The 17,234-nt window shown below is 47.3% G+C and overlaps 1 protein-coding gene across 3 annotated transcripts in view; it reads right to left on the minus strand.

Moving 5' to 3' along the window:
- Nucleotides 1–4,078: 4,078 nt before the first annotated feature.
- Nucleotides 4,079–17,234, minus strand: part of jade2 (jade family PHD finger 2) — a 152,854-nt gene continuing 139,698 nt past the window's right edge. For all 3 annotated transcript variants that reach the window (XM_055643236.1, XM_055643235.1, XM_055643234.1), the window contains one exon: nucleotides 4,079–16,487. In XM_055643236.1, coding sequence (XP_055499211.1) covers nucleotides 15,565–16,487 — 923 coding nt within the window. In that variant the 3' untranslated portion in view covers nucleotides 4,079–15,564. The remainder of the gene's footprint in view (nucleotides 16,488–17,234) is intronic.

A 17,234-nucleotide genomic window follows, 5' to 3' on the forward strand; every position in this document is an offset into this window, starting at 1 on the left:
AATGCCTCAAAACTCATTGGCCAGCAGTTCATTCGACAGCAAGACAATGATCCCAAACATACTGCTGAAGCAACAAAGGAGTTTTTCAAAGCTAAAAAATAGTTAATTCTTGAGTGGCCAAGTCAATCACCCGAACTGAACCCAACTGAGCGTGCCATTTATATGCTGAGGAGAAAACTGAAGGGGACTGGCCCCCAAAACAAGCATAAGCTAAAGATGGCTGCAATATAGGCCTGGCAGAGCATCACCAGAGAAGACACCCAGCAACTGGTGATGTCCATGAATCACTACTTCAAGCAGTCATTGCATGCAAAGGATATGCAACAAAATGCTAAACATGACTACTTTTATTTACATGACATTGCTGTGTCCCAAATATTATGGTGCCCTGAAATGGGGGGAGGGGGGGGGGGGGCTATAGAAACATAGAAAATAGGTGCAGGAGTAGGCCATTCAGCCCTTCGAGCCTGCACCGCCATTCAATATGATCATGGCTGATCATCCAACTCAGTGTCCCATCCCTGCCTTCTCTCCATACCCCCTGATCACTTTAGCCACAAGGGCCACATCTACCTCCCTCTTAAATATAGCCAATGAACTGGCCTCAATTACCTTCTGTGGCAGAGAATTCCACAGATTCACCACTCTGTGTAAAAAATGATTTTCTCATCTCGGTCCTAAAAGACTTCCCTCTTATCCTGAAACTGTGACCCCTAGTTCTGGACTTCCCCAACATCGGGAATAATCTTCCTACATCTAGCCTGTCCAACCCCATAAGAATTTTGTAAGTTTCTATAAGATCCCCCCTCAATCTTCTAAATTCCAGTGTGTACAAGCCGAGTCTATCCAGTCGTTCTTCATATGAAAGTCCTGCCATCCCAGGAATCAGCCTGGTATCTGACTATGTATAAACACTGCTGTCATTTCTACATGGTGATACCAAAACGTGTAAAAATGGCCTTTATTAAAATCTGACAATGTGCACTTTAACCACATGCAATTTTTGTCTATTACAAATCTCAAATTGTGGAGTACAGAGGCAAATAAATAAATGATGGGTCTTTGTCCCAAACATTATGGAGGGCACTGTGGGTGACGTATCGGATTGAGACTCTTCTTCAGAGGATAATGTTGGGGTTCAAATTTTGCTACATATATTTGTGCTTCTATTTTCTATTTCATGTTCAAGGTGCAGGTTAAGACAGCATAAACCATGGGATCACAAAGTTGAAATCACTTCCCAGCCATTACAACCATATTTCTTAAATCATTCATTTATGGAAGTCGATTGATTGAAAGACACAGCGTGGAAATAGGCCCTTCGGCCCATCGAATCCACTCCGACCATTGATCACCCGTTCACACTAGTTCTGTTATCCCACTTTCTCATCCACTCCCTACACACCAGAGGTAATTTTAGAGCTGCAATCCCAATTAAGCTGCAAGCCTGCACATCTTTGGGAGTGTGGGAGGAAACCGGAGCATCTTTATGTCACTCACCTGGTCGCAGGGAGAACGTACAAACTCCACACAGACAGCAGTTATAATAATAATAATAATGTTTATTTATATAGCACATTTATAGTCAATTTTCATTGACCCCAAAGTGCTTTACATAATTTAAAAATCAGTTCCATACAAAGCATAAAGATGGGTTAACAAAATAATAAAATGCATAAACAGGACACAACATGTAATATAAACATCCACCACAGCATTCATCACTGTGGTGGAAGGCACAAAAAATTTTGGCCGTCCTCCTCCATTTCCCCCCCCCGTGGACAAGACCAGAGTCGAGAGTCCAGTCCAGGGTCGGTCTTTCCTCACCGGAGACCGCGGCTTCAAGATTGTGTAGGCCGCAGGCCGGCGGTTGAGATTTAAAGTCCCCGTCGCAGCCAGAAGCACCGTAGACTGCAGGGCCGGCGGTCGAAGCTCCCCTCCAGGGGTGATGGTAAGTCCATGCCAGGCCCGCGGTAGAAGGGTCCCCCACGAGGGATCCCGGGCTCTAGACGCCGCAGCAGTTGGAACTCTGCAGACCGCGGCTTCAGGCTGCGACTTCAGGCTGCCGGCTGCCCCGGGCCAGTGAAACGGAGCACTCCCCTCCGGCGAGCCCCAGCGAGGGCTCACCCGCTCCACGCCGAGTCCACGCTGCGCCTGCCGCTGAAGCCCCGGGCACGTCTCCGGGAAAGACCTCGCCGATCCTTGATGGTAGGCCACGGGGGAGGCGACCTGGAAAAAGTCGCCTCTCCATGGAGGAGGCGACCGAAGCGGTTTCCCCCTTACACCACCCCCCACCCCCCACACAAAACACAAAAAACCCCACTAAATACACACTTTAAAACATACTAAAAATAAAAAATAAAATTGAAAGACTGACCCCCTTCAAGTTGAGGTCAGGATCGAAGCCAGGTCTCTGGCACTGTGAGGCAACGGCTCTCCCCAGGCCCTCTCATAGATGAACTGAAGCCCAGGCCAATCTCAATTTTAGAGGCCCCCAAATCAAGATCCCTTTGAAGCAGACAGGTATGAGGCCCATGCCAAACTGCACTCATTGCCCCCCCCCCCCCCAACCCCCTCTGATAGGCCCTGGCTCTACCAGCTGCGCCACCGTGCCGCTATGTAGCATAAGGATAACATGTACTGTGTGTCATGAAGGTTCGATTCATGTTGATCATTGACCCTTGCAGGAAAGTGCACACGCGTGTAGACACAGGAGCCAGGGTTACATTTGCAAAAGGCCCTCTGATCAAGATCTCAGACCCAACGAACTTGTTGCATGGAAGGTGGACACAAAATGCCGGAGTAACTCAGCGGTTCCTGCATAGAACGTCTTGCGATGTTGGGCTCTGAAGTGATTCACTGACTCTGTAGAGAAAACGTGGTCGGATAAAAGACGAAATACCACCATTTACTTGTAAAACACTGCTTTATTGATTGTATGCTGCCAATGAACTGACAAATGCCAATTTATCAATCTCGGTAATCAGCTATTTATTTCTCTTTGTGAACACGGGTCCTGTCTCTCCTTACACTCTCCGTTTTCCCTCTTTGTACGGGACAAATCTGCCTCTTAGCAGAGAGACTCGCTCTTGCAGGTCTCTCTGTAAGTGCAACTTCTGCCCGAAACTGAAATCCAAGGAGGAACAACTAGAGAACGTAGCAACTTCAAGTTGACACCAGGGGTGGAGCAGTTACACAAAGTACACAACTTCAGAGACATCATATTGCTTTAAAGGTTGCCGACATGGAAAATGTACAAAAGATTAATAGGTCTGCAGTTTATACGATTTCTTTTGCACTAATGGAAAATACATTTCTTCTCTACAAAGGATTTATAAGTACTCTAATACAAGAAAATAAATATTGCAAAAAAAAGCTAAAAATAATTTAAAATAGCATTTCTTCTTTATATATATCATCTCGATTATTCTCTTTATTATTAACAAATGGCACATCACTATTCCGTGAGACAAGATAGACACAGAAGGCTTCTCACTTGCCATGCATCTGTTTAACCTTGAGGTGCGAGTACCAGAGTTTTCATCTTCTGGCAATCAGCGCAGACAGCAAACTAAACCTGGACACCGAGGCAAGATTCTCCTTGCTTTCCTTTGCAATTTCTGTAATGAGTACGTAAGATGGGAGAAACTACTCAGCGGGCAGTATGGTCTAGTATCAGAATTACAGTGTCAGCAATCAGCGTATGGGGATATAGTTTAACTAGTCAAGCACATTGAAACAAGCGTTTGGTAGGAGGCAGTGTACTGTAATGTTTGGACTTCCTATGGTACATACTGTTGCTTCAGCGTAACAAAACCGGAATATGATTTATTTATTTTTCTCTTAAAGTCTACATCTCGGTGGGTTTACATTAGCAACCCTACATGTCCTTTACATGAACACGGCAAGCACAAGAGACTACAGTGACTAAATCTGGCCCCGTTCTAGAAACTGATTTCTTGCTGTTGATCTTCGGCCGTCGAGAACGATGGGGGGGACCCAGTGAGGGGGGGGGGGGGGGGGGGGCACTGAGAACAAAGGGGGGGGGGGGATCCGGCTGGGGGAGCCGCCTTGGCCATGTGCAACTACAGACCCCGGTTTGCCACTACGAGCAGAAGATAGGACTGTTCGATGAACTCCCTGTAAATTTGTCAACGCCAGAAACGTGGCGACTCTTTGCGTACTGCCTAGGTGGAGTCTGCCGTGTGATGTTACCGGGTCGCACGCAAAAACAAAGCATTTCACTGTGGCCTATGTTTGTTTGGATTGAGTTGACCATTCATTAGGCTCCAAATCAATGATCTTGTAAACTAGTCTGTGCAATCTGGAACTGGGAAATGTTACCATAGAGACACTACTTTCTTGATTAAACTCTTTTGTAGCCTCTCCTTTCATGTTTATTAAATTGGTCTTGGAACTTGGTTGTTCGAGGTAATTCCTCAATAGAAATGCATTGACGATCAGTAACACATAGTACTCTAGCACAGAGTGTCTGTATTGAGAAAGGCCGGTTCAAAAATAAATCTCACAACCCAAATTCAACCCAAAAATATAACAGTATAAACCAATGACAAGTAACAACTGGGACCCAACGTGAAGGCTAAAATCTATCCTGAGTTAGGTGAGAGTTGTTTGTTGGTGGACACAATATGCTAGAGTAACTCAGCGGGACAGGCAGCATCGCTGGAGAGAACGGATGGGTGACGTTTCGGGTACAGACCCTTCTTCAGACTGAAGAATCTTTCTGAACTTGAGGAATGATCAGTCTGAAGAAGGGCCTCGACCTGAAACGTCACCCATGCCTTCCCTCCAGAGATGCTGCCTGTCCCTCAGAGTTCCTGCAGCATTTTGTGTCCACCTTTGATTTAAACCAGCATCTGCAGTTATTTCCTACACAGAGTTGTTTGTTGCTAAATACACATTTGAGACTGGGATGAACTAGATATTGGTTATCTTCACAAACTAAATACCTCAGGAATCCTTGAATTAGATTCCAGTCTGTAAACGCACATGGATGACTGTCACTGTGCAGGTATACACACACACACACACACACAGGCGCACATACAGACACACTATCTGAACTGCTCAATTAGATTACTGTTCAGATTCTGCTCTCCCAGGCAAATAAAAGCTTTTCCCTGTACCTCAGTACACATGACAGTAATAAACTAAACTTTTCTTTTCCACCCCACTCGAACCAAAACCTGATTCCTTAACTTACTTCTTCATCCTGCCGCTGGCTTTATTTAACAAGAATACTTCCTCTCGCTGCCTCCAGCAAAGAGCCCACACGTCTGAGCTGCCCGTGGTACGTGAACACAGGATAGTCACGTCATTACAGGAGAGCCCACGGGAAAATCCAACTGCAGCACCCGCGGACTGGAGATGAGGAGGAATTTCTTTAGCCAGAGGGTGGTGTATCTGTGGACTTCATTGCCACAGATGGTTGTGGAGGCCAAGTCATTGGGTATCTTTAAAACGGGGATGGATAGGTTCTTGGTTTGTACGAGTGCAAAGGTGGCGGGGAGAAGGAAGGAGAATTGGTTATCAGAGGGACAGGTAGACCAGCCATGATTGAATGCTGGAGTAGGCTCGATGGGCTGGATGGCCTATTTCTGCTCCGATGACTTGTGAACTTATCAGGATGAGTTAAGCAGGTTGCAGGAAAACACGTTTACAGGTGCCTGGGCAAAACAATGTTATTTATAAATTATGATCCCATAACAAACTTGTGTTTTAGAACAATTTAGAATCACGTTTCTGAACATGTATTTCTCACTTTGACTGTATCAAATCCAGGAAGAAAATAGGACTCGTCAAAATAATCGCACAATTGAGTTCCGTTTTCCTTTGTGCATATCCAGTTGAGATTAACATAGAACAGTAGAGCACAGGAACAGGCCCTTCGGCCCATAAGATGCATGCCAGACACAATGCCTAGTTAAGTGAATTTCCTCTGCCTGCATGTGATCCATATCCCTCTATCCCTGCATATCCATGTACCTATCTAAAAGCTTCACTCCCACTATCATATCTGCCTCAACCACCATGTTCAAGGCAACCCTTAGGTAATTCCACATGGGCTCTCACAGGTAACAAATGGACCTCAGTCCAAGCTCAACTCCAAATACATTCTTGATTAGTACGGGCGTCAGGGGTTCAGGGGAGAAGGCAGGAGAATGGGGTTGAGATGGAAAGATAGATCAGCCATGATTGTATGGTGGAGTAGACTTGATGGGCCGAATGGCCTAATTCTGCTCCTATGACTTATCAGCTTATCAGTAATTACATCAAATAAAATTTTAATGAGAAATATTAAACAGCTGAGAAAACAGAACGTGACAAATGGGAATTAAATGCAAACCATGTTCAATGCCAAGTCAGAAATAAAAACTAAGACAAAAAGCATCATTTAATGCATCCACATTGAAGCTGACTTATTCTTGCTGCAGGGGTTTGTGGGTGAAAAGAACTGTTATAACGACCATGAGTCTGTCATGTGTCAATGTCGACAATTAAACACTAGAAAACTTGTGTCTCACGGGCTTGTAAATTACATCTGATCGTTCCAGAAAACAGTCGCCCAGCTTTCTCTCCTCTTTTAGTTTAAAGTACGTATTCACATGGTCTCCAGAGACAGTTTTCAATGTCGGGGGCTGGAAGAGTCAATCGGGAAGCGGGGTAAAGAGTTTCAAAGGTGGCAGTGAACAAGACTGGCTCAGAGTCAGAGAATATCAGGAATCATAGTCTTGAGCAAAACACAAAGTGCCGGAGGAACTCAGCGGGTCAGCCAGCATTGGTTGAGGGAATGGACAAGTGATGTTTCGGGCCAGGCCTCTTCTTCACATTCAAGACGTCTGAAGAAGGGTCCCGACCTGAAACGTTGCCCGTCCATGCTTTCCCTCCACGGATGCTGCCTGACCTACTAAGTTCCTCCAGCACTTTATGTTTTGCCCAAGATGCCAGCATCTGCAGTTCCTTGTAGCTCTGTCATGATGTTGATTTTCCGCTGGCATCAATATGCGTGGGGAGGCCAGGTGAGTCGAGAGTGTTTCACTGTCATCTGTACTGAAACTGAACAATGAAATTCTTACTCGGGGCTGGAAAGTGAGACCAGGGAATTTCCCAAAGTCACCCAGGGAGGCTAGACTGATGGAAAACACAAAGGTCTGAATGGTCACGGTGAAAGGGCTTCTCGTTCATCTGATGCCTTGGTTAGTAAACAGAGGAGGGTGAGGATTGGGAAAATGGAGTCCCTATTGACACGTGGAAAAGCCAGAAAGAAGCTGCAATTCTAAAAGTGAAGAGTAAAGGGCCTGTCCCACGAGCATGCGACTTCTTGCAGCAAGCGCGACCTAACGTGGTCGCTTGAGCCGTATGGCCTCGCGGGGCCGGTCCCACTTCCATCGCCGGTGCCGTATGGAGTTGTGCGGAGCTGATCCCGACATCGCGCGGAGCTCCGAAAAACTGACCGTGTTCAAAAATTCCGCGCAGCAAAGGCCTGCCGGCCCGCAGCCGCCTCGACGGGCGCGCGCAGCGTCTCGACGCTGTACGTCACGCGCGAACTTCCTGCGAACTTCGCTCGAGCTTCACGTCACTCACTCGACCTCGGCGTGGCCCCCGCTTCCGGTTTGGTTGCGCTTGCCGCATGAAGGTCGCATGCTCGTGGGACAGGCTCTTTATTATTCAACATTTCAGCCATTTTGAAAGGCAGTGACAGCTTTATTCAAGCCTCGTTCCCTCATTTTCGCCCCGTCCGTCACAGAACAGAGTGGGCGGCACGGTGACGCAGCGGTAGAGCTATTGCTTTACAGCGCCAGAGACCCAGGCTCGATCCTGACTATGGGTGCTGTCTGTATGGAGTTTGCACGTTCTCACCGTGACCTTGCGTGGGCTTTCTCTGAGATCTTCGGTTTCTTCCCACATGCCAAAGACGTACAGGCTTGTAGGTTGATTGATATAAATGTAAAACTGTCCCTAGAGTGTGTCAGGTAGTGTTAATATGCAGGGATCACTGGTCGGTGCGGACTCGGTGGGCTGAAGGGCCTGTTTCCATGCTGTATCTAAACTAAACTACAAGTGGCATGTATTGGCAGACTCAAGCCAAACTGAAAGCCAGGCCCAAGAGAAGAGGATGCATACTGTGTATTATCTCGTAAAATAAAATTACCATGTATTCCTTTCAAAAGCTCATGAAATGCACACAGTGGAGGATATTACCACCAGACAGTTGTGTTAAATGGGGACAGACATTGATATTGGTTTAACTACTCATGCAATGAACTCAGGCCAATTCCTGCAGGATTCTATATACCTACTGTGACTTCCATTTATTTTGTGATACGAGGAACTGCGGCTGTGGGAAACCTGAGCAGAACACAAAGTGCTGCAGAAATTCGGTTGGTCAGGCAACGTCTATGGAGAGAATGGACAAAAGGACCCTTCTTCAGAAGGACGAAAGGTCCCAACCCTCTCCATTGTCGAGATACTGCCTGATTTGAGTATAGGAGCAGGGAGGTTCTACTGCAGTTGTACAGGGTCTTGGTGAGAATACACCTGGAGTATTGCGTACAGTTTTGGTCTCCTAATCTGAGGAAGGACATTCTTGCCATAGAGGCAGTACAGAGAATTGTACTGATTCCTGGGATGTAAGGACTTTCATATGAAGAAAGACTGGATAGACTCGGTTTGTACTCGTTAGATTTTAGATCATTGAGGGGGGATTTTATAGAAACTTACAAAATTCTTAAGGGGTTGGACAGGCTAGATGCAGGAAGATTGTTCCCAATGTTGGGGAAGTCAAGAACAAGGGGTCACAGTTTAAGGATAAGGGGGAAATCTTTTAGGACCGAGATGAGGAAAACATTTTTCACACAAAGAGTGGTGAATCTCTGGAATTCTCTGCCACAGAAGGTAGTTGAGGCCAGGTCATTGACTATATTTAAGAGGGAGTTAGATGTGGGCCTTGTGGCTAAAGGGATCAGGGGGTATGGAGAGAAGGCAGGTACAGGATACTGAGTTGGATGATCAGCCATGATCATATTGAATGGCGGTGCAGGCTCGAAGGGCCGAATGGCCTACTCCTGCACCTATTTTCTATGTTTCTATGACTCTCTGAGTTTAGACGTTAAACTTTAGAGATACAGCGCAGAAACAGGCCCTTTGGCCCACCGAGTCCGCGCCGACTAGCGATCACCCCGTACACTAGCACTATCCTACACACACACACTAGCAATAATTTACAATTTTACCAAAGGCAATTGACCAACAAACCTGCACGTCTTTGGAGTGTGGGAGGAAACCGGAGCACCCAGAGGAAACCTACCCGGGGATAACTCACACAGGGAGAACATACAAACACCGTGCAGACAGCACCCGTGGTCAGGATCGAACCCGGGTCGCTGCCGCTGCGAGGCAGTAACTCTATGCTGCGTCACCCTGAGTGAACGAGATCCAGCACGATAAAATGTACTTAGGGCCAATTTTATTTCACGCATGTAAAAGGAATCCTTTGATGTATTAGTCAGTGAAAACATGATTTTTTTTTTACAATACTCATGTTTCGACGGTGTGGCCAGTTTAACGTGGTTGCTGGAACTAAAGATCGCAGGAAACGACACATGTACATTTGAGCTCAGTCAGAGTAGGTTCCCATCAACCAGAGGTGCCAGAGCTTTGGATTAATGCAAGTCCCGTGAGTTTCAAAAAGTTCCTGATGTACAGGAAACTCTTTTTGTCAGGACTTCCTATTGTTACTAAAGAAAGTCTTGCCAAATAAGCCTTCTGAGCAAGGCATGTTTTCCAAGAAAATAGAGGGAGCAGTTAGGCCACTTTATTACGACAATATCCCTCAATTAACATGTTTTTAAAACAAATGAAAGCCCAGATTTTCACATTTTGTACCTAATTTGTTTTTCAAGTGAACATTAACAGCTGCAAAAAGCAATACAGCTCGTAATAAAATGTGAGTCGTTTTCTATCTGGTCTGATGATAAACCGCTGGAATATTTTTACAATGTATTCGGTGATGATAGAAAGATCAAGGGTTAGAACAGTCAAAATTATGAACAGAAAAGCAACTTTAATAAAATCTATCTTTAATGTGAAAACCATAACCTCTTTAAAGTGCGGTAAAATGACGATAAAGGCAAGAGTTTAGCTTAAAGAAGCTGTGGGGGAACAGGCCCTTCGGCCCACTGAGTCTATACCGACCATACACAGGCTCTATTTGGACAGGTACATGGATAGGAAAGGTTTGGAGGGATATGGGCCAAACACATGTAGGTGGGACCAGTGTCGATGGGGCAAGTTGATCGGTGTGGGCACACTCTGACTCTGTGACTGAGGATTACATTGGACTGGTACATGGTTAGGAAGGATATTGGACAACACGAGTTGGGCCGAAGACCCTGTTTCTGTGCCGTGCGATTCTATGAACCCACAGAGTAATTGAGGTTGCACAAAGCGTCATGGAGAAGATTGATGTCAATGACAACAGTGGAGACTTGACATTCTTGCCTCCCAATTCAACGGAGTTAAAGTCGGGGTGAGAGGAGATGGTGGACAGAGGGTAGAGGTAAAGCTGGACGCTATCAGCCGAGGTGTACAGGCTGCCCTACGCCACTTGCTGCCAACAATCAACATTGTGATGGTCCACTCATTGGCAGCTGAGAAAGTTTGTGATCAGAAGAATGAGGGGTTGGGGGGGGGACCTTATTGCAAATTACCGAATAATGAAAGGTCTGGAATAGAGTGGATGTGGAGAGGATGTATCCACTTGTGGGAGAGTCAAGGACCAGAGGTCATACCTCAGAATTAAAAGCGTTCCTTTAGGAAGGAGATGAGGAGGAATTTCTTTAGTCAGAGGTTGTGGAATTCTTTGCCAAAGAAGGCCACGGAGGCCAAGTCAGAAGGCAGAGATAGATTGTTGATTAGCACGGGTGTCAGGGGAAAGGCAGGAGAATAACTTAGAGAGAAAAAGATAGATCAGACATGAACAAATGGCGAAGTAGACGATGGATCAAATTACCTAATTCTGCTCCTATAACATGACATTATGAATATTTATAGCTGCCTTTCTAATATTTGGAGTGATGATATTTGGATTTTAATTTTTCGGGAAAACATGCATCGCCATCACCGGCTGCACAGAGACATTTATAACAGTTTTTTTTCTTATAATTTGCGATGGTTCATCACATGTTTCAACTGGACATTGGGTGCACAATGCACAGAGCCCTATTTCTGAATAGCAGTAACAATCCCCCAAGGTCTTCACAGGGTCCCTCTTTGTTCAGTTCAGAGATACAGCATGGAAACAGGCCCTTCGGCCCACCGAGTCCACGCCGACTGTCCGTTCAAACTAGTTGTATGTTATCCCACTATTGCATCCACTCCCTGCACACTCGGGGCAATGTGCAGAGGCCAATTGATCTACGAACCCGCACGTCTCTGGGATGCGGGAGGAGAGCGGAGCGCCCGGAGGTCGCGGGCGCGGGGGGACACGTGCAAACTCCACACTGACAGCACCCGAGATCGGGATCAAACCCGGGCCTCCGGCGCTGTGAGGCAGTGGCTCTACTAGCTGCATCATTGTGTTGCCAGGTACTTTACTGGAAGTGTTGAGTTTGTCAGTCGAGTCAAGGTGAGCACCTCGTGTAGTTTCCCAGCAAATACAGCAGCAGGCATGGACTGGGGAAATTGTGGGCGGGGGGAGGGGGTATCAATAATCAGAACGTGATCATGCAAAGATCAATGTGGCTTTAATTAAACATGAGCTACAATGGACACATTTATGTGAGGCTTTTTGAATACAAACTTGGCTGGTTAAAGGAAAGAATCCCCTACACTTGGATTAACAACTACCAAAGATAGACACAAAATGCTGGAGTAACTCAGCGGGACAGGCAGCATCTCTGGAGAGAAGGAATGGGTGACGCTTCGGGTCAAGACCCTTCTTCAGACTAAGAGTCAGGGGAGAGGGAGACATCGAGCTATGGAAGGGTAAGGTGTGTAAATGACAGATCAAAGGGGCCGATGATCAATGAATATGTAGACTGGTTGATTGTTAGCTGAGGGGAAGATGACATTGAGGCGTACAATCAGTAATATTTAATCAGGAGGACTATGAAACTAGTCGGAGAACTAGGATGGGGGGGGGGGAGGAAGTTAGCGAGATATCAGGTGCTGTTCCTCCAATTTGTGTTGGACCTCACTCTATCACAGTGGAGGAGGCCCAGGACAGAAAGGTCAGTGTGGGAATGGGAGGGGGAGTTAAAGTGTTTGGCAACTGGGAGTTCACGGAGACTGAGGAGGACTGAGCGGAGGTTTTCAGCGAAGCGATGGCTCCGCCTGCGCTAGGCCTCACCGATATATCAATATATCAACTAAATTATCAATCCAATCCATGCTGGCGGGCAGAGTTAACCATTCTGTGTGTACAGTCCTGGAGATATTGTGTATTGCTGTGTATAGTCATATACGGGCTTGAAACTGTGCATTGGATATCGCTTTGTAGGTGCTCTTACAACTTTCTCTCGATTCTCTCTCCCATTTTAATGGCTGTTTTAACATACCTCGCTCTGTTTCAGCAAGGCCAGCACAGCATAATCAAGGATGTGTCGCACCCTGGCCACTCCCCCTCGTCCCCTCTCCCATCGGGCAAAAGGTACAGAAGTGTGAAAACGCTTACGTTCAGATTCAGGGACAGTTTCTTCCCAGCTGTTATCAGGCAACTGAACCATCCTACCACAACCAGTGAGCAGTGAGGAGCTACTATCTACCTCATTGGACTATCCTTGATCGGAGTTTGCTGGCTTTACCTTGCACACTAAACGTTACTCCCTTATCGTATCCATACGCTGTATATGCCGCGATAGTAATCATGCATTGTCTTTTGGCTGACTGGGTAGCACGCAACAAAAGCTTTTCTCTGTACCTTGGTACACGTGACAATTTATTTAGCGAATGCAAAGTCCTTTAGCCAAGCAGTGACACGTGACAATAAACTAAATAGTAACTGTAGCCTGCTTGTTAAAAGGGTGGACAATTTTCGACACATTAACCTCCATATACTATGGCACAACTCAACGGCCGCGGGACTTGCCATCGCCCGCCGGGGGCTTTAACAATCGGGAGAGGATGGAGAGCAGGGGAGAGACAAGACTTTGCCTTCCATCACAGTGAGCAGGAGATTCACTGTGATGGATGTTTGTGTGAATTGGGTTGGTTGTGTGTCTTGTAAAATTGTTTTTTTTTCTTGTTGCATGACTGCAGAAACAACATTTCGTTTGAACTTCACTTGAGGTTCAAATGACAATAAATGGTATTGTATTGTATTGTATTGTATTGTATTGTAATACCTATACTTGTGCTCCTGGATATAACACTTAGAATTATTGTACCATACTACACTGTATAATACAGTCTAACCATCAAACAGTGTGAGACTGTGTATAACACACCTACAGTATATAACAATATTGTTACTGCTTACGACACTCCAGTATGCACTATTATAGACAGACACAAAAAGCTGGAGTAACTCAGTGGGTCAGACAGCCATATCTGGAGAGAATAGGTGACGTTTCGGGTTCAGTCTGAAGAAGGGTCTCGACCCGAAACGCCACCTATTCCTTTTCACCAGAGATGCTGCCTGACCTGCTGCGTTCCACAATCTCTGGAATTCTCTGCCACAGAAGGTAGTTGAGGCCAGTTAATTGGCTATATTTAAGAGGGAGTTAGATGTGGCCCTTGTGGCTAAAGGGATCAGGGGGTATGGAGAGAAGGCAGGTACAGGATACTGAGTGGATGATCAGCCATGATCATATTGAATGGCGGTGCAGACTCCTGCACCTATTTTCTATGTCACTCCAGCTTTTTGTGTCTATCTTCGGTTTAGCCTCGCATCTGCAGTTCCTTCCTACACTATTGTAGACACTGTTGACATTTCCTTTCTATCTTCTGGCTACCTCTGTACGTTTCGATAGAGTACAAGAAATTCCCCTTTTGCTTGGCAACTCTCATATGGCCTCTGAAGCCAGCAATTTCATCAGCATGCCAGACTTCTCTAAAAAAGTGCATTTTGTGCTTTATTTCTAATACAAGATAAAATCCACACGCAAAGAAAAAATAAAAACGAAAAAATACCAACTTCTCTCGCTCACTGGGCTTAATGTTATCAGTCGTAAAATGGGGGAGTCTTCGGTTTAAGATCATACCTGCACAGTTTTTCTCATCAGACTGCCAACACATGTCACAGGCAGCTTTACCCTTCCACCCCGATAGATCAGAGCCAATTAATGGCCGCAAGCGGTGAAACGCAGTGATTATTCAGCCCCTTACATCCTTGTGGACGCTCTTAGTTTCAAAGCCACGCTCAACTCAGTCGACGTGTGGGACGGTGGAGCTGGGTGGTGAGATATAATGCCTGGAACTACAAGACTGATGGCTTGATGAATGACCGGAATATCTCTTTCAAAGATCACTGCTTTAAACCTACTTTCGACCATTCGGCTTGGTAATACATAGTGTGCATTCCCCTCCACCACCGCTCGGCAATTAAGGCTGTCTTGTTACGCTGACTCCCTCCCACAGCGACGGGAGGGCACGGGAGGAGGGGAGCAGAAGATCACGACCTCAAACCAGAAGACAAAAGGAATCACCTGACGAACTCTCTGGCAACTTGAATCGGATCATCAGGGCATAATCTACACACCATGTATTACAATTGGTAACCATGACTGCCCAAGATAGACACTAAACGCTGGAGTAGCTCAGCGGGTCAGGCATCATCACCATCAAAAGGAATAGGTGACATTTCGGGTCGAGACCTTTCTTCAGACTGGGGAAGTGTTTCTACCTGAAACGTCAGTTTCCTTTTCTACGGAGATGCTGCCTGGCCCGCCGAGTTACTCCAGCTTTATGTTTGTCCATCTTCGGATTAAACCAGCTTCTGCAGTTCCTTCCGACGCAACCAAGACAATTTTCTCCTGGTTTATTAGAAGTCGAGTCACTTGTGATCCCGTTTATGAGAGAGACCTGTTAAAGGTCCATTACACACAGGTATACTGGGCTTGAATCGGTCGGGCAAAGACAGCGGGAAGGGAGGGGTGGGAGAACTCAGTCTGATCGGCTGGCCGTACACTCTCCTCGATATTCAGCTGCATTGAAGTCAAGGGGAATAGATACAAATTGCTGGAGTAACCCAGCCGGTCTGGCAGCATCTCTGGGCGACGTTTCGGGCCGAGCCCCTTCTTCAGATCATTCCTTCTCCCCAGAGACGCTGCCTGTCCCGCCGAGTTACTCCGGCATTTTGTGTCTATCTTCGATTTAAACCAGCATCTATAGTTTGCAGTCAACGGGAACTGAATACCAGGGTGTGGAGAGTAGCAGGAAAGGCGTTCCCGTGACTCGGTGGCCACGATACATTTCCAAACCAGTCAGGCTGGGCCGGTCAGAGTGGCGACAGAAATGAGTGCAAGAGTTGCGAGGAGCGGGGCGGGGCGGGGAGGTTAGCGGCGTCTGACCATCGTGTACCCGGCTGGGTCTGGTGTGGGTGATCTAGGAGGCCAGGATGCTCCTGCGGTGAACGGCCATGCTCTCCGAGCTGAGCCGCTGCAGCCGCTGCGACCGCTGGGCCAACGATTCAGTGTCCGAGTCGCTCATCTCGGCGTCGGAGAAGTAGCCGTCGGCCTCGCCGTCCAACGGCGGCCTGGCCTCTTTGGGCTTCCCGCCTGTCTCCGGGCTGGCAACCGCCTGACAACCGTCCCCCGCGTGCCCGGCCTGCCTCGGGCCCGGCGGCCTCCGCGCGCTCTCCCGCGCCTGCTTCGGAATCTTGAACGTTACCCACGATTTGGGGTTGGTCGACGTTTTAGGCACTTTGACCGAAGGACTGGGCTTGGGTAAAGCAGATTCAAAATAATCCAAGGTTTCGCCAATTTCGCTGGAGTTGCTCACCGGCGATGAGTTGGCGAGGGCCGTCTTGGCACTGCAATGATATGGCCCCTGTTTTTTGCTGATCTTCCGCACCTCGCCGGGCCTTTTGTGACTGCCGTTGGCCTTTGAGCCTGGCCCCCTGGGCCCGTTTGTGCAAATGCCCCGTTCGCCAGGGCTGGCACGCCAAGAGGTGCAATCTCGCGGCTGGTCCAGGGGCATCTTGCATTGGTTCTTGGCGTAGACCGTGCCTCCTCGGTCGTTAAAAGGCTTTGACTTGTCGTCTTCCACCGCTTGGTGCCTGGTGGAGTCTTTCTCCGGCGGGAAGGCCGAGCGTGGCTCGGGATCCCCGCCACGGATCGCGGGTCCGATGCTCACCAACGACGGCTCGTCCTGAGTCAGTTTACCCGACGGGTAGCTCTCCGCCTCGTCAGTCCCCGGGCCGCTGCGGAACGACCAGTGGCTCAAGAGGTTCTCCGTCTTGGCCTGGACCGTCTGCGCCAGCCAATTCTGCAACAGATCCCCGTCGAACGAAATGGAAGTCGACAAACCTGGGGAAGGGGGAAAAAAAACACAAGAACTAAGTTTCAGAAGTCAAACTTAAACAAGTTCAGAGTACAGAATGATGAACGTTGAACTGGATCTTTCATCCAGATACATATCTGTAGGTAGAAACCAGTTCCTACTTCATAAGTTTGTAAATGATAGAATTAGGCCATTCGGCCCCATCAAGTCTACTCCGCCATTCAATCATGGCTGATCTATTTTTTCCTCTCAGCCACATTCTCCTGCCTTCTGCCTATAACCCCGGACACCCTTACCAATTAGGGATTCCGCCTTAAAAATACCCATTGACGGCCTCCACAGCCATCCAGGGCAAAGAATTCTACAGATTCACCACCCTCTGACTAAAGAAACTCCTCCTCTTCTCCTTTCTAAAGGTACGTCCTTGTATTCCGAGGCTATGGCCTCTAGTCCTAGACTCTCCCACTGGCGGAAACATCCTCTCCACGTCCACTCTATCCAGGCCTTCCACTATTTGGTAAGTTTCAAAGAAGTCCCCACCCCTTCCTCTAAACTCCAGCGAGTACAGGGCCTGTGCTGTCAAACGCTCATCGTATGTCACGTTAGCCCAATCATCCCTGGGATCACTCTCATAAACCTCCTCTGCACCCTCTCCAATCAATGCCAGCACATCCTTCCTCAGACATGGGGTCCAAAACTGCTCACAATACTCCAGATGTGGAAATGAGGGCATGTGTTTCAGGCCTCTCCTGAAGACGAGAAATTTGAATTAA

This window comes from Leucoraja erinacea, chromosome 11 (genome assembly GCF_028641065.1).
Source record: "Leucoraja erinacea ecotype New England chromosome 11, Leri_hhj_1, whole genome shotgun sequence".
Lineage (NCBI taxonomy): Eukaryota > Metazoa > Chordata > Chondrichthyes > Rajiformes > Rajidae > Leucoraja > Leucoraja erinaceus.